The 25,339-nt window shown below is 34.0% G+C and overlaps 1 protein-coding gene across 2 annotated transcripts; it reads left to right on the top strand.

The window, feature by feature from the left end:
• LOC146148667 (xaa-Pro aminopeptidase 1-like) lies at positions 1-25,339 on the top strand. 2 transcript variants are annotated; one of them, XM_083388537.1, is made up of 16 exons: positions 1-158; positions 7,545-7,670; positions 9,096-9,231; positions 10,770-10,849; positions 12,113-12,272; positions 12,516-12,597; positions 13,204-13,372; positions 13,659-13,799; positions 13,857-13,993; positions 16,209-16,280; positions 19,331-19,415; positions 20,584-20,734; positions 20,843-20,932; positions 20,995-21,071; positions 21,394-21,492; positions 24,505-25,339. In XM_083388537.1, exons 1-16 carry the CDS (start codon positions 42-44, stop codon positions 24,622-24,624), a joined length of 1,842 nt encoding a protein of 613 aa, XP_083244663.1. In that variant the 5' UTR covers positions 1-41; the 3' UTR covers positions 24,625-25,339. The 2 variants fall into 2 exon arrangements, with proteins under 2 accessions (XP_083244663.1, XP_083244664.1); XM_083388538.1 differs by lacking the exons at positions 1-158; positions 7,545-7,670 and adding an exon at positions 7,713-8,631.

Below are 25,339 nucleotides of genomic sequence, written 5' to 3' on the forward strand. Positions count from 1 at the left end.
TTCATTGTTTTCTAAGTGTGTAACACTTGTACAACTGCATAATGAAAACTAAGACCACAACAGAATTACTTGCAAAGCTACGCTGTTATATGAAAGATGGCTTAAAATTAGGAAAAGAAATCCATGCTGTAATCATTCCATCATCTGATTCCCACCAGGTATATTGTATGTTTATTACATTTTGATAATTTTCAAAACACCTTTTGGTAAAAACAAAAACAATTAATTTACAGTCCTTTTGTCTTAGCAGCTTACAGTTGTAATTAGTTAATATGTTTATTTGGCATTCAGAAATTTGACAAGCCTAAGGCCAATCTGCTTTCTGTGGCAACTGTCTACATATCATGGCACGGGTTTGCAGAACCAAATTTTGAGGTGTGCAGGTGTGCAGTTGTGTTTTTTGCACATCTTAGAGTTAGAAATGCAACCACATTTTTGCTTTTTTTAAATTCAAGTGTGCCATATACCAATTCAGGAGGGCACACTAATTACCTAAAAAAATATGGGGTTGGCACTTGGCATGGAATGCAGACTGGCTGTGGCGGGCGCTGCTCCAAGATTTCTTGTAAAGAGAGTTCTGTTCATACATAATTTCTAAATACACACCTACAGTACATTTATATCCTGATCAAACTAATGTTAATTATTAACTGAATTGGTTTAAACAACAGAACTTTTAATTTGAAAGCAGCGTTAAGCATTAAGTACATAAACCAATTTCACATTGCTTGTTATAATTTCATTAAAATGATTTTTTATCATTAAAAGCGTTGTTGATTTTTGACTATATATTGACCCAACAGCTGCACAAATAACCCAATAGCTGTACAGATAAAAATGCCATTTGGAGTGACTCAAATCACAAAAATTTTACAGCTGAGCAAATTTTAGTTTTATATTTAAAAAACAGAAAATAACATTTAAAATTCCATTTATGTAGAATAAGTATGTTACATTTGATTAGAGAATACTATCTTATGCGTAACTTTGGGCTAAAAATTCGCCAAAGACACTACAAAATAAAATATGATTGTTGGTTGAGTAATGAGTAAGCAGTATTTTTCCAGAAAGCAAAAAAAGTTAATATACTTGGGTACACTATGCATGGATCTGTAATGTAGCTTGATAATAAATTGCAAAGCCAAAAAGGTTGAGTAAATCGACAGCATCTTGATTAAGACGTTTCGATACGAGCTTGTATCATCTTCAAACCTTCAGTACCGTTAAGGCCTATACTAGCATTTGTTGGAAGTTTCACCCACGCCTGTGCCACATGGTTATCAAAATCGCTCGACCATATACGTCAGCACCCTACCAACCTTGCAGACACTTTCGCTTCTATGTTGGGTCTCTAAAAACACTACATTCCAGTTCAATGGTGAGCACCCTACCAACCTTGCAGACACTTTTCCCTTCTATGTTGGGTCTCTAAAATCACTACATTCCAGTTCAATGGTTAGTTTTATAAACAAATATATGGTGTAGCAATGGGCTCTCCAATAGCCCTGATGATGGCAGACGTTATGATGAACCACGTGATACAGAAGGCAATCGACAAGACCAAGCCGGATCACAGGCCTGAGCTACTGTGTCGTTACGTTGACAACATGTTCTTAGTGTTTTCTAATTCCAGGCTGGCAGAATCATGCCAGCCTTCTGGTGACAAGCACTTTCGGCGAAAATTCTTCGGTTTTCGGTCAAGCCCCTAAACTTAAAAAATGTGTTTGCCCAAGGAATGTATGAACCTTGCCATGTTTTGGCGATAACCAAGCCTATTAATAAGTAAATTAGACAACAAAACGTAGCGCCGAAGGCGCAAAATTTTTTGTGACATTAAGTCATTAACAAATACATGCACGGAAAAAATATTTTTTGGATAAATTTCCAATTTATATTGCTCGAAATAATGATATTTATAATAAAAATTGTCACAGTCACAGCGCAACATGCCACATAGTATGCATATTACCTTTGGGATAGATTTGTTGAAAACAAAGACACATAAACCTAGCAAAACCAGGCCAAAGTACGCGCGAATCGCGAAAATTTTTTGCATTTGCGTAATTAAACAACCAAAAAAATACTTTAGGCCTTAGGTGGAGAAGCATAGCCACATCCTTAATATGCTGATGCGAAACAGGAATTGGGAATTCAACTCAATATAGAAGTACTTGCCAATTCAAAGTAAAACTGAACAAATTGTATGATCAAAAAGACACATAACAATTGTATGATCAAAAGTGTGTACTTTTTAAAATAATAAACAGTCTATATGCGTTACATTGGCTGTTTCTCGCTAAACAATGTGCTTCACACTACTGACCTTTTTCAAAATGACACAACAAAATGAAATTCTGCCAATTGTAGTGTGTTATGTTATTACTAGGGCCCGCAAAAGTCAATAAAGTTAAAATTTTTTAAGGAGCTTGTCTGTCCACGAATCAAAGAATAAAGTTGTTTTCAGCACCTAAGGGACTGTTTCTAAGAAGTTTATAGGTTAAAATAAAGTTAAAATTTACAATAAAGTTAAAATTTATTAATAAAGTCAAAATTTGTCAAATTAGGGCTTTTGACAAAGTTTTTGTGTTTCTTGAGAGTAATTTTTTTGTAAATCGTTGTGGAAGCATTGTAAATCAGGAACTGCGACACAATTAAAAAACATATTAACCCATAAAAGCAGGAAAAATGTCACAATGCCCACTTGGATCAGCAGTAACTTTTATCGCAAATTGTACATTTTTTTATTTATTGTTAAGTATTTAAAAAATTTTTATCAAACACTTTATCTTCATAAACGTGGTGTTTTCAAAGATCAACAGTTTGGATTTTAGGAATAGCCTACTGACATTGTGTAATACAAAAATGCCTAAGCAAGCTAAATCTATCGCCAAAAAAACTGATGCACTTTTTATAATCCATACAACACCTTGACTTTGCGACAAAATATTACGTTTGAGTCTGAAATCGACAAAATATTATGTTTGGGTAACAGGCATCAATTCAAGGAAGAACTGTGGCCTCTAGAAACAGGCAATTTCGTTAGGTTAAAATAAAGTTAAAATTTGATAAAAATAAAGTTAAAAATTTTTTTTTTTTTAGGTTAAACTAAAAATGGCCCTAGTTATTACATATTTCCGCTGTTCAAAAATAGATGTGATTAAATATGTGTGGAAACGACCACAAGGTATTTTGTAAATTGGATGTTGGAAAAAAATTGAAAAAAAAATTTTTTTTTTTCAAATTTTTTTTTTTACCTAATTTTTTTACACCAATTTCTTCGTTTTTCTAGATGATTCTTCAGCCGACATAGTCGCCAAGTCGCCAGCATTCTGCCATACTGTCTAATTCTAAATCTCTGGATGTGTTTTTGACTGTATTAACTCAATTCACCCCAGTCTATCCTCCACTAAGGAGCTAGAACATAACAACACTATCAGTTTCCTAGACGTTTTAGTGGAAAATACCAGCGAAAAAGCACGAACATTGACATTTAGGAAACCAACGCACTCAGGTCTCTACACTAAATGGTGTAGCTCTACACCTCGACTTTACAAACGCAATTTGTTTGTTTCTCTGTTGCAAAGGGATACAGGATTGCTAACTCCTACAAGGTTATCCATATGGACATCAACAAGATCAAGCGAATGTTACTACGCAGCAGATATCCCCTGGAATTTCTCGACAGATCCATCAAGCAGTTCTTTAATAACAAACACCGACTCGAAAAAGCACCTTCAGCACAGTGCAAGGAAAACCCATCACGCTATATATTGATGCGGCTACCATACTTAGGTCCAGCCTCACATCATATACATTGTGAAATACACAGGTTTGTACTACGCTCTACTGGTGGCAAAGTTGGGTTTCGGTTAATTCATGACACAACTAAGATGACAAAATGCTTTGCAATCAAGGATCGGCAAGAACATTTACAGCAATCTAGTGTCGTGTATAAGTTAAGTTGTTCATGTGGTGCTTCTTACATTGGCCAATCCTGAGAAACTTTTAACGAGGGTCAAAGAACACAGAGTAGATGAGAAATCAGAGGTTTGCAGGCATCTTCTGCAACATTCCGATCATAAGGTTGATTTTGACAAACCCTAAGTTCTCGGATGGGCTTCAGACGTTTTTAGATTGCGGCTACTCGAGTCGCTATTTATCCAATACTGCAGCCCCGAACTGAACGTTGACACCTTATCAACACCGCTGTACCTGTTCAACACCTGAAGGTGCTAAATAATGCCCCTACTTTCGAATCTCAGACTGATAATAATTGCGTCCCATCTCTTATAATTGATGCTTGAAATGCTTCTCAGTCACATTAACTGAAGATAATACAAGCTTGTATCAAAACGTCTTAATCAAGATGCCGTCGATTTACTCGACCTTTTTGGCTTTGCAATTTATTATAAAGTTAGCGCGACCATGTCAGGTGTGCCACGACGTTCCCCGGAGTATACTACTTGTGATTTTAGAGGTAGTTTTTAATAACAATGGTCAACAAATTTTCACTTTTTTTTTATAAACGACAATGTAAGTAATTCATCTTAGATGCATTTTTCGCGCTGTATTCGAAAATACCTTAGTTTTTCTCTAGGATATCATATTTTTTAAATATTGTCAAGTTTAAATTTCCTGAAAAACCGCATTGAAAACAACGCACAGCTGTGATACATAGCCCGTCAAAACGTTTGACATGTAACTTTTTCATACACATAACTCAAGTCACCACCATAGAACTTCTATGATGGAAGTTTCAACTTACCCGCATTCTAAACTCCTTGGTGAAGGGGTTTAATCACTTAAATTTTGTCCTTGTTCGTTACTAACTGAACCAAGGTTTTCTGGAACGAAGTTAAAATACATGTGCAGAAAATGTACTTTGAGTGACATTATAACCCATCTATATGCTAAGCTAAGCAGATCATCAACACTGAACTATGAAAAAAGCCATTTGCATTTTCTAAAAAGTCTTTTTTTCTATTTCTTGAACAAAAAATTTTCTAAGAGTCATGACGTTTGTGATATTAGCCACTTACAGTTCTCTTATAGGCTAATAATCTCTTAGTAATGCAGTTGGTAGCACGGTTGTTATAGAAAAAAGCCTTTATTTTGAATAAAAAATGCATCTACAGTAGTGATTCTTAACCGCGGCTCTCAGAGCTGCATGCGGCTCTCAACTGTACATTTTGCGGCTCTCACTAACGGAGTGAAACATTAGTTAGTAGTAGCAGAATTGCAACAAAGGAAGTAAGAGAAATAAAAAATTAATGAATTGTATCAGCAAGGATCCAGAGTACGAAGTACTAATGTTACTCCCGGGTACCAAGTACTAATGTCACCAGGTTACTTTTGTCCTGCTGTTTAAAATAATTTTGTGGTTTGTGACTTTATAATATATATAGTCCTGCTCACAAGCTATGGCAATAAGAAATAGCTATTTCAACAGTGTTAATTAGTTAGCCTAGGCTAGCGTAATGTATAATTTGTTGTTTTCTTGTTGCTTTCTTAATGTTTTTTAATTATATGCCTACTGTTGTTTTTTATGCGGCTCCTTGCAAACCTTAGGTTTGAAATGCGGCTCTGGCACTAAAATGGTTGAGTCACTGATCTACAGTGAGGCTGTTTAAATCTGTTAAGAAGAATTGTTTTTTAACTTTTGTTTTGTTCTTATTAACTCCATTCAATCTTCAACATTGTCGAGAGAATTCAAGAATAAAATCTGGCATCTTTTTCTGCTTTAGTGCTACGAGAACTTCTTTAAACAACATGTATACATAGCTTGGATGCTGATTATTCATCTGGAAATTAACGGCTTAATTACAAAAATCGTTGATAAAATATGTTTTCTATGTTGTTTTTTTAGAGATATCAGTAAAATAACAGATAAAATGGTGTGAGTCACATTATAGTTGGATTATGTCACAGTGTGAAATTTGCCTATATTATTAATACAGCAATACATTGAAATAATTAAAAAGCAAATGTTTGAAAAACCTAATGGGCTAGAAAAAAATAGGCCATTTTCAGAATCAGCGCCGAAACACATTAGGAATCAATCTATCACATCTCTGTTTAAAATTTGCTGTTGACCAGTGATAAAAATCAATCTAATTAACGCGAAAAATATTTATCTTATTAAAATAGATATTTTGACATTATGCAATAATCCAACTGTTTAATTTTATAATGGTTTCAAAATATTTGAAACTCTTTTAAAACCTCTGTTACCTTCTACCGCAGGAAATAAAATACAAAAATATTTTTTTTAACCGACTTAATTTCCCGGAACTACCAGGAGTATAAAGATTTAACAGTTGTTTTCAAAGTTAAAAAGGAGATTACTGTAGCTCAAAACCCATAAAATATTATTGTAAATATAACATTAGCGTTTTTTGATTGTATAATTAGTCTTGGGAGCTGTTTTGAAAAATAAATTATTACAAAGCACCAATGCCAGGTTTCATTTTTGCGAATGCTTTTAAAAGTTCTCAGTTTTCTTTATCAGCTAATGCAAGACGCTACAATTTTCAGGACTTTATGCTCCAGAAATTTAAGTCTGCAAAGCCGCAAAATCAAAAGATAAAGGAATGTAATTTCTAAAACTTTTAGCACCTCAGCACTTTTGATCTAATTTGCTAATTTTTCGCTTGATTGCTCAGGATATTTGATAATGCTTGCCTATTGTTGATCGACATAAAAATTTTGTAGGTGTGTGGCCGAATTATTTAAGCTCTGTTGGTGTGCCGCAAGTGGAAAAGGTTGCCAAGCACTTTCATAACGTGACTTTAAACATTTAACTTGAAGAGAGTCCTTTGTCCTCATATAAATTCTTGCGCAAATGTGCATTAAAAATAAGACCAAATGAATTACAAATAATTTGCTAAAAATTTCTTTATACCTAATAAATTAATCATTTTCGCATGGGGTTCATACAGACTGCAGATATCTATGTTATCTTGATTAAATTTACACCGCCAAAAAGAATACCTCACAGAATACTATTAAAACAGACAAAAAAATCTATAAAGCAACAATATCTACATCAGAATTATCTATAATTTTACAAGGAACCCATAATGCTATTTTGAATTCCTACTGCCAGGGACACAGCACAACACCTTCTTCTAACATACTAACTAATACACAAATATTCAACCCAACCACTGGGCCAATTCTGCAGTATGCCTGTGTACAAAAATCATTAAATCAACAGATTCTATTTAAAACTATACTAATGAATAATCTAATGTAGCATGTTATCACGTTTTAGTAACAATTTAAAATTTTATTTAAGGTATATAATAGTAATTTCGGATTGCTGGCCATTTCTAAGTTAACTGCCTAAATTGATCCTGTCTGACATCAAACTAATTACTGTATAAAACATACTAAAAGTCAAACTAAATTATAAATTGTTAGTAGATAATTTTTCTTGTTAAACAAGGATCTTTTTAGACTTTCATGTTGAAATACATCAAAAGTGCTCAACATTATTAAGTAACTAGAGGTTTCCATCAACTAAACAAATCATGATAATTTAGAGTGAGTATCTTGCAAGCTGTGACAAGAGGATCAGTTTTATATCTGGTTTTACTGGATCAGCTGGTACTGCTGTTATTACTTACAACAAGGCTGCTCTTTGGACAGATGGACGTTATTTCTTGCAGGTATTTATACCATCTTGAAAACAAATGTATGTATACATATAAGTATAAATTATCCTGCAAAAACTAATTTCCTAATTCAAATTGTTTTTGTCTACCTTGATCTAATCATTAATATAATTATAAATATTTGTATGTTATAATCTTTGCTAAATTTAAAACAAATACTTTATATGTTATAAATAACCACATAATTATTGCCAACTATTCAATTCTCTGTTTAAAATAGTCTGTAATATGTAAATATAAATAATAGTCAAGCCCAAAATAAATGAAATGTGTCAGGCCATTAACTACATTTTGAAGGGATAAAACTGCTAACCTGTTTTTTTAATTTTATAATAAAATATTTTTTAGTGTGTCAAAACAGTTACTAAATCGTAAATAAGCTGGAAAGTTGAGTTGTTTAACATTTTCATATAAGAAAATGTCGTAATTCACAGGAACATTCTACAAATAAAAACATTAGTTGTAAAGTTTTATAGTTTCTAGCAAATAGAACAGAATCATTTAAAATTTGTCGGTAAAATTACCCATTCTATGGCACTTGTTTAATGTATTTAGCTTATTTACAGTAGCTGTTCCTGTCACTCACTCCCCACGCTAATATTGAAACTGTAGTTGTTTTAGTGGCGATAACACTCTCTGTTCCACTTTGTCGGTAAGAAGTTATTTAAAGTTAGTGACCATTGGGTATTATGGATAAATAATTGTCTATCATGGTGCGGGTTTACAAGATACATCACAGATGGCCGATTCTTCGACATGAGAAGAGTAAATCTCCACTATACCTTTGTATAGTTTATTGCACAACCAACAAAAACATATAATATTTTATTATACTGCAGTATTTTGAGTAGAACGACAGGTTGACAATATTTTTATGCAAGTGTGCTCTACCAATCCAATAGCTGTATTAAGGCACCGTGGCCAACCCTTGTACCAGCGAACAGTTGTGCAAAATGTTGGTAATCTTTGATATTTTTTCCTTTAAAGTCATCATAAACTTTTTAATGGATGTCCCTGATAAATTATGAAAGTGACATTTAGTACATAGTTATTAAAATCTTCTGCAAATGGCAAAAGCTAGAAATATTTAGGTTAAAGTAACACATATTTAGGTTAAAGTAATAATAACGAAACTCTCCAAAATGCTGTGTTTTATGTGGCCACGGCCAGGGACTTTAAAACTATTGTGACAAATTAAGCAATTAAATTATAATAGCTGAAAAAAAAAGCATTTGTTGCCGATTTGTTTATGGCCAACTAGTTTGAAAAAAATATTTGGATTTTAAGACGTATTAAAAAAATAAAAGTTGAAATATAATTATCAGAAAAAAATTTGAAACTTTTTAATGCACCATTAACGTTAAAGACACAACCCATCTTGTTTACAGGTAAAAATAAGTCAATTGTATGTTGATATAGGCAGAAACAGAAATGGATTCAAATTGGAAGTTGATGAAAATGGGACTACAGGAAACTCCCAGTATTGAGAAATGGCTATGTTTAAATCTTTCTCCAAACTCTACTGTTGGTATTAATCCAAGCATGTTCTCTTTTGGTGGGTTTTTTAGTTCTTTAATATTATATCATTGTGACATGGTTGGCATTGCTGTTTTATGTTTTTGTTAATATAAGGTTCATAGTCTTAACTTCCACTTGATGTGGATCACAATAATGTGTTCCTAATCAAAGCAAAAATCTTGTCAATTTAGGGGGTTAGTGGGGTTGTTTTGAAAAGTTTACCTAATCAATATTTCCCCCTATGGATTGGACCTTAAAAATAGGATTGATTCCCCTATTATTCCCCTAAAAAAATTCATAACCAGGAGCCATCTCTTATCTAAATTTAAAAATGTTCCCCTGCTACAAGGTTTATTGGTCGTAAATCACCAACAGTCACATTTGTTATTAGTTTGGTAATTTTATTGCTTTGATTAGGGATCACTTTCTGGCAAAAATAAGTGGTCAATCTGGTTTGTCTTGATGTTTGAATTGATTCTTCTGACCTGTGAAGTCAAAACAATGATTTTCTTACACTTTAACAAAAAACTCAACTTACTTTACTATGCTAGAATAGATGAAGCCAACAGTGATCTTTTGTGTTTTAATAAAGTGTTTAAATAAACTACCAGTGCTATTGCAATATGCAAGCTGAACATTACAATTTCTGCATGTGACATGATTTTGTTGGTATGGTGCAGTATAATGTTCCCAAATACGTGAAGACCTTGCATGTGGCATTTTTTTCTCCTTAGTCAAAACTCTGTCTGTGCTTCTCAACTGCAATGGCAACAAATAGTGATACATGCCTTAGCACCATCGCGAAAAGTTAAAATACAAACAAAGTCAGCGATTTTTTAACCGTGCGGTCAGTCCAAATACGTCACACACACCTTTCTAAAAAGCACCCTTAGGAATGAAATTTATGCAGCAGAAATACAAAGCGAAACGTTTACATGCAAAGTCAGCATATTTTACGACCACCGTGAGTCCAAAGTTTAATAGCGCGGTCAGTCCAAATACGTCACACACGGCCTTATGAAAGCACACTTTGAAATGAATTTATATCGGTTCCAATTACCCGATATAAACAGCAAAATTGGGATCCGATATTCTACTTTGAACATCCCTAGTTATTTATAATATACTAACAACGTATGCCCACAAAATATCCCCGATTTGCAGGAGGCTAGCTGCCCTAGCACGCTGCTGTGCTTCACCAGTTATGTATGATGAGTAATTAGTGTTTAACTTGATCTCTCAGCAGCATCATTAACAACCTTGACAGTATTTACAATGTTTGCTGCAACTAGCTAGTCACTATTTTGCGGTGAGTTGCAAACTAGAAGCCTTAGCCAGTTGCACTGATTGTCCAGAGCGGAAAACAAACAAGGACTCTTGGCCAACCAAATCCTCATTTTTCATGCTTTCTGTTACTTGTGAACACATTCAACCCCAGGCAAAATTTACTTGGCTTGGGTGTATCCAAATTTTTTCTTGCCCATGCTGCTTTTCTTTTCTTCGTCCGCAGTAGGTTGTTAACGGAAGAGTGAACATAGAAAACACCACAGTTACACTTGTATATTAATGTTTTAGGCTCCTGGCAAAAAATGAAAATGGAACTAGGAAAGAAAGGCCATATAATCTTGGAAACACCAGAGGATCTAATAGACAAAGTATTTTAATTTATTTGTAATTTCTGTTAGGGTATATTAGCTTGGGCTTTGTTCTTACAGAATAAAGTCAAATGTTTATCAGTATAAAAAAAGGGTAGTCATAATTTAGGTCAGGGGTGTCCAAACCTAGGCCCGTGGAGCCATCGTTGTTCGTGCCCCGTGAAGCACTGTTGAATTATTGCAATGCGTACCGTTGAGGGTTTATTTAAAGAAATCTAAGTAACCAAAGAACCGTAAGCATACTGCAATTGTCTGGGTTTGATTACCTTTGTCCGTTTGCTCCATTAACTAAACCAGTTTCCTATTGCTCACCAAATTCGGATCCAGGGTGTGGCATACAAAAACGCTTAATTTTTGGCATTGTGTTAGACCGGTTTGAGAGAAGCCGCACTGCGCCATATAGAACTTTCTAAAATGGCTGTTTTATGCGATACCGTCTTTGTAATTTGACGATTGTGTAGTATGAACATCTCTCTTAAAATTTTAGTAAGATACGCACGTTTTTCGCAAAGATTCTACACTTATAAAATGCAGTCATCTAAATTAAAAGTTTTGTCAAATATGCAAATTTTTAGACATTTCATTTGGGCACAAGTTCGACGATAGTAGCAAGTTTCTTGGGCTTGTATGTCTTTGTCAATATTTGTGACGTTTTTTTTAATCATATCACTCCCCGTCCAAAAACGGAACGGAAATCATAGATCCGCCCCTGGCACGTTTGTAGCACTTTATGTGGCCCCCAAAAAATATGCAAGAAATATTGTTGGCCCGCGATGCTGTCAACCTTGGACTACCCTGTTTTAGGTCATCATGTTTAATACTCATAAGATTTAAAGTAGCTAAGCCTGTAATGAACAGAATATTTTACCGTAAGCTTAACCAAACCTAAAGCAGACAAAAAAGCGGTTCACTTCAAAAGTATTTCAAACAGTCCACTTATACCATTTCGCATTTGGCTTCATTGTTGGAAAATATGTGTAACAATATAATACATTTTTAATTGTTTGTTTAAACAGCCTTTCTTTCTATTTAAACATTTTCACCAGTTAAATACCAAGTTTTTTTATATGAGTTTTATGTTTTTCAAGTTGCTTAGTTCCATAGAATTTATCAAAATATTTTTTATTCTTACTAAATTATGTGTAAGTAACTCTTCCACCAACATGAGTATATGACTTGCAAGTTTATTTAATATACTGTATCGTGTAGACCTTGTGCTTAATTGACAATCTGCCTTGCTTGTGTAAATCTTTTTATGTTTAGGTTTGGATTAACAAACCACCTGTCCCTTCAACAAAACTAATGATCGTAAGTGAAGATGTTTGTGGCAAATCCTCAAAGGAAAAAATTCATGATATTAGACAAAAGATGAAGGCCAAGGATGCTAAATGGCTGGTTATTACAGCTCTTGATGAAATTGCATGTAATTTTTCTGATTTTTGCCTATTTAAACAAAATATATTGATATATATCGTTTATAAATATTAACTAAGACGGAAATTATTAAAAAATTTTAAATCTTCTGTACTACAAGGGACTAAACACACATTTTAGATTAATAGGACATACAAAGTGTCTTATTTTATATCTATATTTTGACCCAAAACAACATACTTTTTTTAATATTGGTGATTTTACTTTGAACAATTTTATTATTGTTTTGAAGGGTTGTTTAATATGAGAGCTTCTGACATCGAGTACAATCCAGTGTTTTTTGCCTATTCTGTCATTGGTCATCAGTCAATTCAGTATGTTTAATTGCATAGACTTGTTATGCCTACTTTATATTTACAAGTGTTTATGTTATTTACAATTTTATGATGTATATATTTAGAAGTGAAAAATTAAGTACATTTATTGTTAGATATTAACTAAATAGAAGACCAGGCTTTTTTTTAACTTTAAGAAATATGAGAAAATCATTTTTTTTTAATTTTGGAACATTTGGCCTGTCCATCATAAACAGTACTGCTACTTGTCCTGACTGTTGTAATTTTTGCGTTGAGGCTATTTTTTGTTTTTTAGCCTGTAAACATTTCCACAAGCCTTTTTTTAATAAATTTAACTTATGTGTGAATATTTTGAAATGTTTTGTGCCTCATGGTATTCATGCCAAAAAAAGCTTTACAAATTCTCTCACAAGTCTGTCAAATAACACTTTCTTAATGTCTTTATAAGTGGCTAAATCACAGAATTTTTTACATTTGTTACTATATGTTGTGTCGCTCTTTTTTGGCTTAATTTAAATATAAATTTTAAACATCTGGTGCTCATTGTAAATGTCAAACGGGGACACCAAACACTATTGTTATTATCAGTTAGTTCTTTGATTAAATCATTCGTATTTGTTTTAGCTTATTTATTAATCCAACAAGGATTACTCTGGAACTGAAGTCTCATTTAAGTGATGTAACTATACAAGAGTATGATGACACTATTCCATTTTTAAAAAGAAAATGTGCCAGTGAAGACACTTTGCTTTGTTCTGGATCAAGTTATGCAGTTGTGTCAGCCATTTGTAAGGTTAGATGACTGAAATCTTAGTTATATTCACAATAACACTATACAAGAAACACTCTCTAAATGTTAAGGATTTTTAAATTGTGGTTGAATTTTAAATTTTACTTCTTAAAACATAATCATTAAATATTTGTTTTAAAACTAAAATACTGTTTGTAGAGATGTTTTCCCCAATTGCAACGACTTTACTCATTTGCTAAATTGTTTGTGCGATTTAAAAAAATCTGTGTATTGTTACCTACACGGCCTTACTAAAGTACCAATTAACAAAATTTTGTTTATTAACCAGGAAAAACGATTGTTGTCTGTCAATAGTGTTGTAAGTTTGATGAAGTGTGTAAAAAATCAGGCTGAAATTGATGGAATGATTTTGGCAAATAAAAAAGATGCAGTTGCTCTCTGTAGATATTTCAGTTGGATGGATTTGGAGGTATGTATTAGCTATTTTGATCATTGGCCTTTTAATTAAAACATGTGTATGATTTAGGTTCCAAATAACAAAGTTACTGAATGCTCGGCTGCTGATAAATCACACGAGTTTCGCAGTCAGGAAGATGGCTTTGTTTCCTTGAGCTTTGCTACAATTTCCAGTTCTGGCCCTACAGGCTCAGTAATACATTACAGGTTAGCATACCTCATAGACTTTAAGCCTAAACAAATTTGTGTCATAATTTCAAGTTAAGCTCAAAAATTATTTTTTTCACTATTGTTATAACCAGACTTGGACACCTAGATTTATTTTGTCTTTTTAAAATGAGATTATTACTTCAGTAGAATTGAAGCACACAATACATTCACAAGTTAACTAAGAATTCCAATCAGCTGCATTTTTCTTCAATTTTTTGACACTAAAAAAAAAACTAATTTGGGCACTTTTTTGTTTGTAATAAATCTGTAAAAAAATATCACTGGTTTACAAATTTAAACTCATTGAAAGTTCCAGCCTCCCTATTAGGCGTTTCCCCCTATTTCGAGATCACTGATTCCGAAAATGGCAGTAGTTTTTCTCCATCACGTCAGGTTTTTTCTGTACAGAATTTCGCAATTTTATGAAAAAGTAGCAATTTATGTTTTTTTGATGTAAGTCTGCCCTGTTTGTGACAACATATTTTAACATGTTACGACACTATTATGTAGTCTGAAAAATAATTAGTAAAATTCTAAAAAAAATGGCTTGTTTAGAATCAGTATATTTTTGCAATGCGGTTAATACAGCCTGTCTTCCAGAATAGTTGGAAGCATATATAGTAGGGGGAGTCGCAAAATCACCTTTTTTCAAATCCACCTGACTCATATGGGTATTGATAGATAGACACCTAAAACCATTGTATACAAAATTTAAGCTCATTTGAACATGTATTGGTGTGAGGAAATCGAGTTGAATTTTTGCGGAAATTCGCAAAATCGGGTAAAAATGCGAAATTTCAGGTTATGTTTAACCTATATTTTTGAAGTGAAATTCATCTGCTGTGACCTAATACTTGTTTTTTTAGACATTTATGGAATAACTGAAGCAAGTAAGATCTGCAGAGTTAAAAAATTTTATAAAAAAGGCAAAATTTTGGATTTGCCTTTAATCTGTACTTTTTAAGTAAAACATGACTTTAAATTAATGTTTATGGAAAATAAAACTCATTACAAATAGATATAGCGGCAGGAGACTGTGTTTTAATGCTAATTGGGCCAGTATTAAAAATTGAATTTCTGCCGAAAATGTCAAAACAATAAAATTTGTCCAGTGTTGCCTGTCATTACAAATGACAAACAGTTCTGCTTTGATTTAGAATTTTAGATGATGCATGGAGTTTTCTGGAGTTCAACTTGGAAAGAATAATTTCCTTTCTTATTTTAAATTTACAAACAATTTTACTTGCTGCTATAAGATTCTATTAGCTGTTTCAATTGACTGGGAATGATGCGCAATTTTACTAAACATTATTATTAGTTTTGGAGCACAATGGTTAGAGGTTGTAGTAAGACGTAGTAAGAATATGAAAGCTCATACAGAAGTAGGTGGCATTATAAACATTTCGAATAACTCTTTTTTCATTTTCATCATGTATTATATAACCTTTCTGATTTTTTCCAACTGATGTGGGCCTCCTATAGTAAACTGGTTCTGTTGGATATTTCCAGTTTGTCATTTCGTTATAATCCTGCGATTTAAATTTAGTGTTTTGGTATATTGAACTGTTTCACACTGTCATCTCCAAATTAATTTTGGCCATGTCTCTTTTTTAGATTATGGACCGCTTTTCCTCGTAATATTGGATCATTGTCAGCCCCTTACCAATGTTACAATTGCCCCCCCCCCCCCCCCCCCTTGGTAGGCTACTCTATCCTTCTTTTTATGTAAAAAAGGCAGAGTGTGCATTTGGCGGAATTACAGTGGAAAGTTCATCTTACTGCAAAAGTTAAATCTCTAATAAGACTGTATTTCAATTTTTATAAATTATGATTTAAGTCCCCTTTTCACATGTTCAACGAAATATTCGTTTTTTGCCTCTAATTGAAAAAAATTCATAACTCAAAATCCTGACGTGATGGACAAAAATGAATGCCAGATTTCAACTCAGCATCCTCAAATTAGTCAAAAAAGGTTGCCACCTTGGCTGGAGCAAATTTGCTGTAAACCAGTGATATCGATCTCTTTTTCTTTGTACTTCTGTAATAAAGGAAAAACGCACAAATGCCCGTTAAGCCATACATTGTAAGCTATACATTTCCGAACCTAATAAGATTTAAACTTTACATTTCCCACCCTAACAAGAAATGCGCTTATCTGGAAATCTGCATTGCATGGTTTTAGCACATAATATAAACGTTTTCCATTTTTTAGTCCTAACCGTCTGGATGACAAGCCTGTGCTGGTTGACCAGCTGTACCTTTGTGACTCTGGGGCCCAGTTCAAGTAAGTGGAACATTGTATATTTTTATTAAATAGAAAGCTGAGCAAAGCATTGTTTATTGCGTTAAAGAAGGCTGCATCAAACAAAAATAAATAAATAACCAATAAATAAACCAAAAAACATTGAAATTAGAAAAAAACATATTAGGTTCGTCCGAAGGCCATGTAAGCAGACAGCTAACTCCAACATCATGTTCACCTAGAACAAGAGTTAAAACGTACCAAATATAATGATGTTTTAGATTTTCGGCAAAGTTTCTATCCTTGGCCAGAAGTTTGCGAAAGCTTTAAAGTCATGGACCAACATCCAACAGTAAACCCGTTTATATGCACGTTTAAGTCGGATTCGAATCTATTTCGTTAATTCATTCTCTCTCGTTTTGGCGCTGGAATGAATTAAGTTCTCTCGTTTCTTAATCGGTCAAAAGGAGTGGTTTTCAATCCGATCGCCGCTTAATCTATTCTATTCGCGGACTGCCTAAATCGAGCGAGAAGTTTAATTATTTTTAAGACGACAACAAAGTGTGAAGTATAGAATTTCCGAAGTTAAACGTATAGTTGCTAGTGTTTGACAAGGGAGAACAGCAAATTTTGCGCTGCTTAGGCTGCTAAAGTATATCTAGTGTGGTATTAGTCTTATTTTAATCGTAAGGAAAATGGAGGCTGTCACGAACACAAATGAGGTGCCCGCTATTTTGGTACTACTTCAACGCTTTCCAGGCTAAATACCCAGAAGTGTTAACTTTCATTTAACTTTCAGCTTGAGTTTTTATTTGCACATAAAAACACACATGTTTTCACTGCCACGTTTAATGTAGAACGACCTGCTTTAACCGAGTAAACATCACGCCGCTTTTGCATTATGACGTAACACGAACGGCTAGTCGTAAACAAAACAACAAGTTTAACGCATAAGGAAAGAATATTGCATTATTACATATACTCGTTAGATCAGTGGTTCTCAAACTTTTTTAAAAATATTGCGAAATGGTCCCTCAGCAACTTTTTAAATTGCTCACGGTCCCTTAAAAATATACACAAAATAACATTTGTTTTTAATGGTATCAATGGGATTGGTGCACTTGCTTCTTTGCTATCAGCTCGGTTATGTTAACCTCTAACGAATCATTTATTTGACTGAAGCAATCACGAACAGTTTTAAAACCGTGACCGTACAGCCCACAGTGCCAGCGCAGGAAGCTGTAAAAACGTGATTCTCGTTAGGGGCACAATGCAACACTATGACGTCACAATGGACAATTCAACTCAAAGCGTGCAATAACGTGAAAGAACAACTAATCAGCTCGGTTTGGAAAACTAAGTTACCTGAAAGTTTTATTGCACAAAAAGCTTTCTTCATCAGAAGCGTCGTGTTGATTTTTTGTTGGGTTCTTCGCGGTCCCAGAAAATTGTCTCGCGGACCCCAGTTTGAGAAACACTGCGTTAGATACTAATTTGTGACAGAGGCCCTTTGTCTAGAATCGACAGAATCGAACATTATTTGGGTTAGGATGCGGGTTTGGGTAGGTTTAAATAGTAGTAGGCCTACTTGGCCCACCCTCACCCAAATATTGTACATTGCTTTAATAATTGTCTCAACGTTGTGGTAGGATTGTAGGCTAGCGCCAAATACAGTTTTCATTAGTCATGTTTGGTACATCTTTCACCTTCTTTTGTCCACTCTGCCTTGTATATAGCGTTGACCGGCACACATAAGATTAACTTTCCTGCACTTACATTCTGTGTGCCAGGTAAACTGAAGCACTATACAGTCAAAAACGTACTTAATCGGCAAACCTAACTCAAATAATTCTTGCTTTTTTTACTTTTAGGTTAATAAAAACGAACAAGCAGAAATAGATTGCTACCGCAAGGAGTAGCCTAAGCCGAAAAATCGGTTGCGCGTCATAAGTTTACTGAAATATTACGTAATAATGCATATCAGTGCAGTTTGTACACTTAAGCTGGCTTGAACTTCGCGCCATGCAATTACAACGCTGGAACCGATTACTTTTCAATCCGGATTGAACCTTAATCTAATCTGCCCGCGAAAGGTGCATATAAACGGCCTTAGTGTTGAATTTAATACACATCTTGTGAAATCTGGCTTTCCATGTTAAATATTATAGAAATGTCATTATATTGCAGTTTTAAGATAGCGACAAAACCTGTAAATCAAGTTCTTGCATTACACACTTTTTTATGTAGAACATTTAAAAATTGTGTGTCAGGCGAAGTGCTGTCAGTGTCACCAACCACTAGAAAAATATGTTTACTATCTACATCATTTGTTCTGTTCGAATGTAGGTTTTTTATTTGGGGTGGCTGACAACTTTTAAATATGATGTTTGAAAGCACAATAAAAACAAGTAAATGAAATAGAGTTCAAATGCTTCAGATACATTTTTACTGGCGAAAAACTAATCGTTGTGAAAAAAAACATACCTTTGTCTAATTGAAAGAAGAAAACTTTAGCTTCTTAGCATACGCCAAAAAATGATTAAATAATTAATTTGATAACTGTTATTAAATGCGATTTTTTTTAATAAAACACCGTTTAATTGAAAACTATAAGGACTTAGCTTTTATAGGTGGTTTAGTAGTGACTCATTGCGTTGTTTAGTAATTATTTCTGCAATAAGCAAAATAATTTGTAAAATATACCTGAATTACTGCTCTGAAGTGTTTGGAGTATTGCGAGGCCAATCGTTTCTCGTTCCTCCGCCCTTTTTCTTACCATATGACACAATGGCGACCGACTTACATGCTTAGCCAGATAGTTCATATATTAATATTTTTAGGTCTTTAGAAATTTAATAAATTACGCCAATTTTAGCGCTGTCTATCAGCCAAGCGTAAAATGAGTTTTACAGAAAGTAAGAACTTGTTAATGCTTATTATTCCATATTAAACATTTCTTGGCAGAAAGAAAAGTAAAAACGCATTTTATTTTTTGTTTTAATTTTTGATATGTTTTTTTATTGCCTTCTGGGAAGCAAGGTATGAACCAGTGATCTGATCATATATGTAAAATTTTCATTACATTTGTTCAGAGAAGGCACAACTGACACAACCAGAACTGTGCATTTTGGAATTCCAACCAAACATGAGAAGGAATGCTTTACAAGGGTATTGAAGGTCAGTTACTTTAGTGATATGATTTTGTTGAATGGCGTTGTTCGCATTGTAATAAAAAGTCCAGATTCAAATGAAGTCAATTTCGGTCAATTTTCAATCTCATTATTTATATTGGTGGTTCTGGTTGAAGTAGAACGCACGCAGCTAAAAAAACATCGACCACCTTGTCAATAGTCAGCTTTGATCTAATGCGTAGAGCAGAATTATTTCTGATTTGTTGTGTACCTTTTTCGAAATTGTTTTACCGTATACGATTTTGGATTATAATGTCTAATTATATTGTGTTTTGTAAGGGTAAGGACAATGTATTTCCAAGAACCTAAAATAAAGTTATTTCGGGTTACTCTTAAATCGTACTTTTCTTACTGGGGTGAACAGAATATTTTTTTTAAATGCAGATAAAACTCTTATTTATATTTTTGTGAGCCCAATAGTCTAACTCAGGGGTGGCCAAACTCGCAAGCCGTATGCGACTCTTAACTCGTTTTTAATTGGCTGTCATCCTAGGGTTGTATTTGAGTTTTTTGGGATGTCCAGTGTCAATTTTTGTCTGTTTTAGCTACTTAAATGCAAAAAAAATTTTTAATTTGATGGTTCATTATAATATGTCTTGATAACCCCTTGGGGCAATCTTGTCAGCATAAAACACGAAACTTGTCAACAAAAACAATGCGTCTCATGGCATTATGTGGGACGAAAGCATTTGTTTAAAACAGGCAAAAATAGAATTTTGGGCGAAAAACATGTAAGAATTTACATGGTAAAGATTCGTATGCTAAGAATGGTAATGCAAAAAAAAAACTAGTTTCACTTTGCAATATGTCTTGTTCCCTTTTACGACTCGCGACAGTTCGCTAACATCTAAAGTCAAATGAATGTCGAAACCTCGACAGCGTGATGGCATTTATTGGAAAAGTCGTGTAATCTGAGTAAAAATTCGGTTCAATGTAGCCTACGCCCTACGCAATGTTGTTAAGTGTGCAATTTTATTTAGAATGATTCCAGCTTAGCAAAATTATGTACGTGTGAGTGAGGAAAAAACAGGGGATATTTATTTCTGCTTATGCTCAATGTGTGGCTCTTTGAGGTTAACCAAGTAGGAAATGTGACTCTTGGTCTCTGACTGTTTGGCCAGCCCTGGTCTAGCTTATTGTCTTTCAACTTTCAGGGTCACATTGCCCTTGCCAGTATCATTTTTCCTGCCGGTACTAAAGGATACTTGCTTGACACCCTGGCTCGAATGCATTTGTGGAAAGATGGACTCGATTACCGGCACGGAACAGGACATGGAGTTGGTTGTTTTCTCAATGTTCATGAAGGTAACCTTAATCGATTAATTTGCGATCATATTTGCTCCCATTTTCGCTATAACATTTAAGAAATAATAAGATTTTTTAGTTTTTTGGCTATTTTTTTTTTTTGATAAGGTCCAGTGGGCGCGTATATTGGAAACAGTGACCGAGTCGTTTCTGTAGCAAGTGAAGTTGAAATCCTTGCTGGAATGGTTATTACTGATGGTGAGTATCTGTAAGCATATTAAAATCTCGTTTAAATAATGACTGTTGTATTGGACATGCAGAGCCTGGCTACTATGAGGATGGGAAATTTGGAATCCGAATAGAAAACGCCCTTCTCTGCAAAGAGGCTAAAACTAAGGTGCTCATTTGATAAAATTTTATAATAGATGACAAAACTTGTGAATTAAAAAAAGCGAAACTTGTGAATTAAAAAAGTGAAACTTGTTAATTAAAAAAGTGAAACTTGTGAATTAAAAAAGTGAAACTTGTGAATTAAAAACCAACCTGGGAAATGAAATTACCTGCAATTTTTACCAATTTTGCTAAAAAGAACTTCGAACGATTTATTTTTTGGCAATTGAGTTTAGGAGATAAGAATAGTCTTCGAAATCAATCCCCCAAAATACTATATATCGATTTATGTGTTGCCTGCTTGAAAACAAACACCTATTTGTTTTTAGTTCTGCTTTGGAGGAAAGAAGTTTTTTTTATTTGAATCAATTGCTTTGGTTCCAATCCAAAAGAAACTGATAGAACGGTCAATGTTGACAGATCCAGAGGTTTGTATGTTTTCCGACGAAAATTTCGGCCAATTGTAACAACTTTACTTATAATATAACAATATTTAAATTTAAATTCTGTTTTACATCTAATGTATTACTAGAGTGGCTTAAATTCACAGGAGTTTCGTTGACACTTTTTTGTTTCTCTTTATTGCTGAAGAATTAAATTGGTCATAAATTATGTAAAGCTTAGACAAAGAGGCGTTTTGTAAGAAAACACATTGGTTTGGTAAATAGTAAACTATGTTAACAGTGTTTGTTTAGTAAAGGACTTGCTGCTAAAAATTTGGAAGTGTTCTAAAATTGATTGCGGTCAATTACAAAAGCAATTAGTAAAAGATTTAGCTATTTTTTGCAATATATCTCGAATTATTAACTGCACGAAATATACGACACTAATCAAACCTAACCAAGCCCTGGAATACTAAAGTAATGGGTATATACATTGGCGACGAACGTTGGTGTGCAGAGCGTTTTTCGACGCCATGGATTTCTTGCAGGGCGTCAAAATACATTCGGCCAAGTTACACGCGAGAAAACTATAATAAGAAAACGCAAATACGCCGCCACTAACATAGTTTTAGGTTCATTTTAGGCGTTACTGTCCTGAATTTCGTTTGCAATCATAATCTGCGAAAGTGTTAGTTCGCACTTATAGACATAAAAACGGAAGGGCTGAAATGGACAGGACCGATTTTGCTTAGTAAAGAACAATTTGTTTCAAGAGCTGTTACGCTTTGTTGGTGATTGGCACTTTTTTCTGGTTAAAAAACGCCCTGGCATTTTGAAAGTTTGGCGCCTATGGGTATATGCAGTGCCCCGTTTAAGCCCTGCAAAAACTAATACTAACCAACGATTCCGGCTTACTAATTAAAACATACATGATTACTTCGGAAAACATATTACCGATATCAGTAAGCCTAAAAAAACTATAAAAAAATATAGAACCGTTGACCGCTGTTTCCCATTCGTCCGTACAACTAAATAGAACGGGATTATCAACCCAGTTTAAAGGCCGGATCCATGCCATATACATGGCGATTTACTATGTGATTTCGCCCTGATAAAATATATTTGACGAACAATTGCGGTATACTAATAATAAAATACTGGGCAGTGTTTTAGTAAAAAAACAACTTTTTATTTTTGTATGTTATTAAAAGTTGTTTTTTGTACTAAAATTAAATCTCCAGTCGTCTCCTGAAGCCCACATTATCGCTATCTTTGCAAAATATCATACTTTGGGTACCCCGTTTTAATTTGGGTACCCTATTTTTACTTTTCGAAAGAGTGATCAAATTAGTTTTATCCGAGCTAGGTACGGACAAAAGAGTGACCAAATGAGTTTTATCCGAGCAAAATTATTGCAATTATCTGCTATAAGCTTTTATTAGCAATAAAGGGCTTTTACGCTGCTTTTTAAAGCCTAAAAAGTTAGGACGTTTTAAAGATAAAACGCTCAGGCTCACTGTTTGGTGAAACAGTGTACAATGCAAATTCTAAAATAACTAAAAAAAGCAATTTTGTGTATTGTGTCCTATATGGATAAACTAAATGACCAGCCTGATTTTATGTCAAACAGGAAAGATGTCAGGGCGAAATCTCGTTTTAATCAAAGTTATCAACGTAAAGAAATTCGTAACCCGTTGAAAAGTGAACAATTCATTGCCTTGACCATTAAGCGGTAACCCCGCGCTACACTTGGCTAAGTCCGCCACGCAAACTACCAAGCGAAACGTCTCAAGCGAGCGCAATAGCCCAATTAATGATACTCATTGTGATGTCTGGGAGAAAATCACTGTCTTTATAAATAATATTATTGCAACGCCTCTCTTGCTCTCCCGATCATGTTTGGGAGTTAATAAAAGCAGAATTATCCAAACGAATTATACTTTTTTTACGTTTGGCATCAACTTTTATAGAATTTACAAGCATGGTGTCAATAAAAAGACCAGATGCTCTGTAGAAAGGCAAGCAAGTAAGCACAGCGAATGAGTGATCTGATAGTAATAGACTAAAAAAGTGAAAAAGGCGACGGATAATAGTAGACTAAAGAAGTGAAAGTGAAGACCAAAAAAGGTCTTTCGCAGAGCCTATACGTTTAATAATTTGGGAACTTTGCGCACTGATTTTCGGCCCTTGTGCAAAATTTTGGGCACCTGCGCACATGTTAAAAAATAGACGAAACACTAATACAGGGTGCCACCTTTATGCAATAAATGTACCGTCAAAGGTATATCTTGATTTTTAACGCAAACACGATTTAACATAATTTACTTCCGACTATCGCTGGCAGCTTTATTTGCAAATAAAAGTGTTTTGACCCTTAAGGTGCTTTCCATAATATGCTGTGGCACACAGACGTATAGGAAGTCGGGTCAAAAATATTAAGAGTGGCTATTTTTTTTTCAACTCTGAGAGTATCCTCTACTGTGTTTCTTTTATTATTACTCTACAAAATGATTGTGGTTTATTTTTTACTTTTTTCGAAAATTGTACACGACAAACGAATTTATCTGTACAGCTAGAAAGATCAAATAAATCTTAGAACTGCATCATTGAACCTTGCAGGCATACTCCACTGGTTCAGTGCACTGTTTGGCGAAATGTGTATACGTGTTTTTAACACTACATAAAACAAGAAACACAATTTTATATTTTTATATGAATCAGTTGTAATGTAAAACATGTAATACGAAAACGTTAATACCCTTTATCTCCGAGGCAACTTACAGCCAAATGTAAGAGTTTTTTTAAGTCCAATATTTAAGTTTTGCGATTGAGTCTGGGTATATCTTAGAAAGAACCACGCCAGTTATATAATTCCAAAAAAAGATCATTACTCAACATTATGTTTCTATAAATAAACTGTTGCTGCTGAATATAAATGTTGAAGCCAACCTGGACAGTGGGTTAGCTTCGACCTAAAAAAGTCGTTGAAATTTAGGCGAAAAACACATTAGCCAGAAGAAGCTCTAATGAAAACTAACGTTTTGTAATTTTTTATAGGTTGAGTGGCTAAACGTTTACCATCAGCGATGTCGAGATGTTATAGGACCATTACTGCAAAATAGGGGCTTTGATGACACTCATCGCTGGCTTCTAGCTAACACCGAACCTATTGTTTAGTTACAAATCAAGTTTGCAAGATTTAATGGATGTTTTAATTGCGATATTTTTGTAAATTCATGATTTGTTAGCGAAAATCCAAAAGTTTTACTTTTATCATCGTTATTATAATTTAATTTTTTATGCAACTGCTGAAATACCTGCGCGAGGTGATTTACTGCAGGGTTCGGCGATCTGTTTCGCACAGCGTGCCGGTGTAAGGCGTGCATTATTTTTCAGGCTGGTAATAAATTAAATAATTTTTCTTGCATGCAAAAATATTGCAACTTATTTAGTCTTAACGCTGTTTACGTGAAGCCCGAGCTTGATTTTGGTGAGTAGTTCTACCTCTTGTTCGAAAACCTCGTAGACAAAAATGGCGTTGCATCTCAACATCACAGCAAAAAATTCAAATATTTATTTTAAATGGAAGGGGGAAAAGCTCCTGAGTGACCGGTTCCACATCTCCCCTACGTTTTTTCGAAACTTTCCTGCCTGACATCAAAATAATGAATCATTTTATCACGAGACATTGTTTATAAACACTGTGTGCATAATTTGATTATGTTGCACTTTAGGGTGAGCAAGCTTGAACATCAAAAAAACATTACATATACAGCCTTTTTTCGATGAAAAACGTAGTTAGATTTTACAATAAGAATGCATTTTTGGATGTTGTGAACGTGCTTTGTAGGCCTAAATCGACCACAGCACACTGGTTTGTTTTGAATCTCAT

This window comes from Ascidiella aspersa, chromosome 4 (genome assembly GCF_963924565.1).
Source record: "Ascidiella aspersa chromosome 4, kaAscAspe10.2, whole genome shotgun sequence".
NCBI classification, from domain to species: Eukaryota; Metazoa; Chordata; class Ascidiacea; order Phlebobranchia; family Ascidiidae; genus Ascidiella; species Ascidiella aspersa.

Excerpts from the sequence above, each read along its gene's own strand:
- LOC146148667 (XM_083388537.1), top strand. The coding sequence starts at position 42 with ATGAAAACTAAGACCACAACAGAATTACTTGCAAAGCTACGCTGTTAT. Across the intron at positions 10,850-12,112 it reads CAGAGGATCTAATAGACAAA|GTTTGGATTAACAAACCACC; the intron begins GTATTTTAATTT and ends TTTTATGTTTAG. Across the intron at positions 21,493-24,504 it reads CAATGTTGACAGATCCAGAG|GTTGAGTGGCTAAACGTTTA; the intron begins GTTTGTATGTTT and ends AATTTTTTATAG.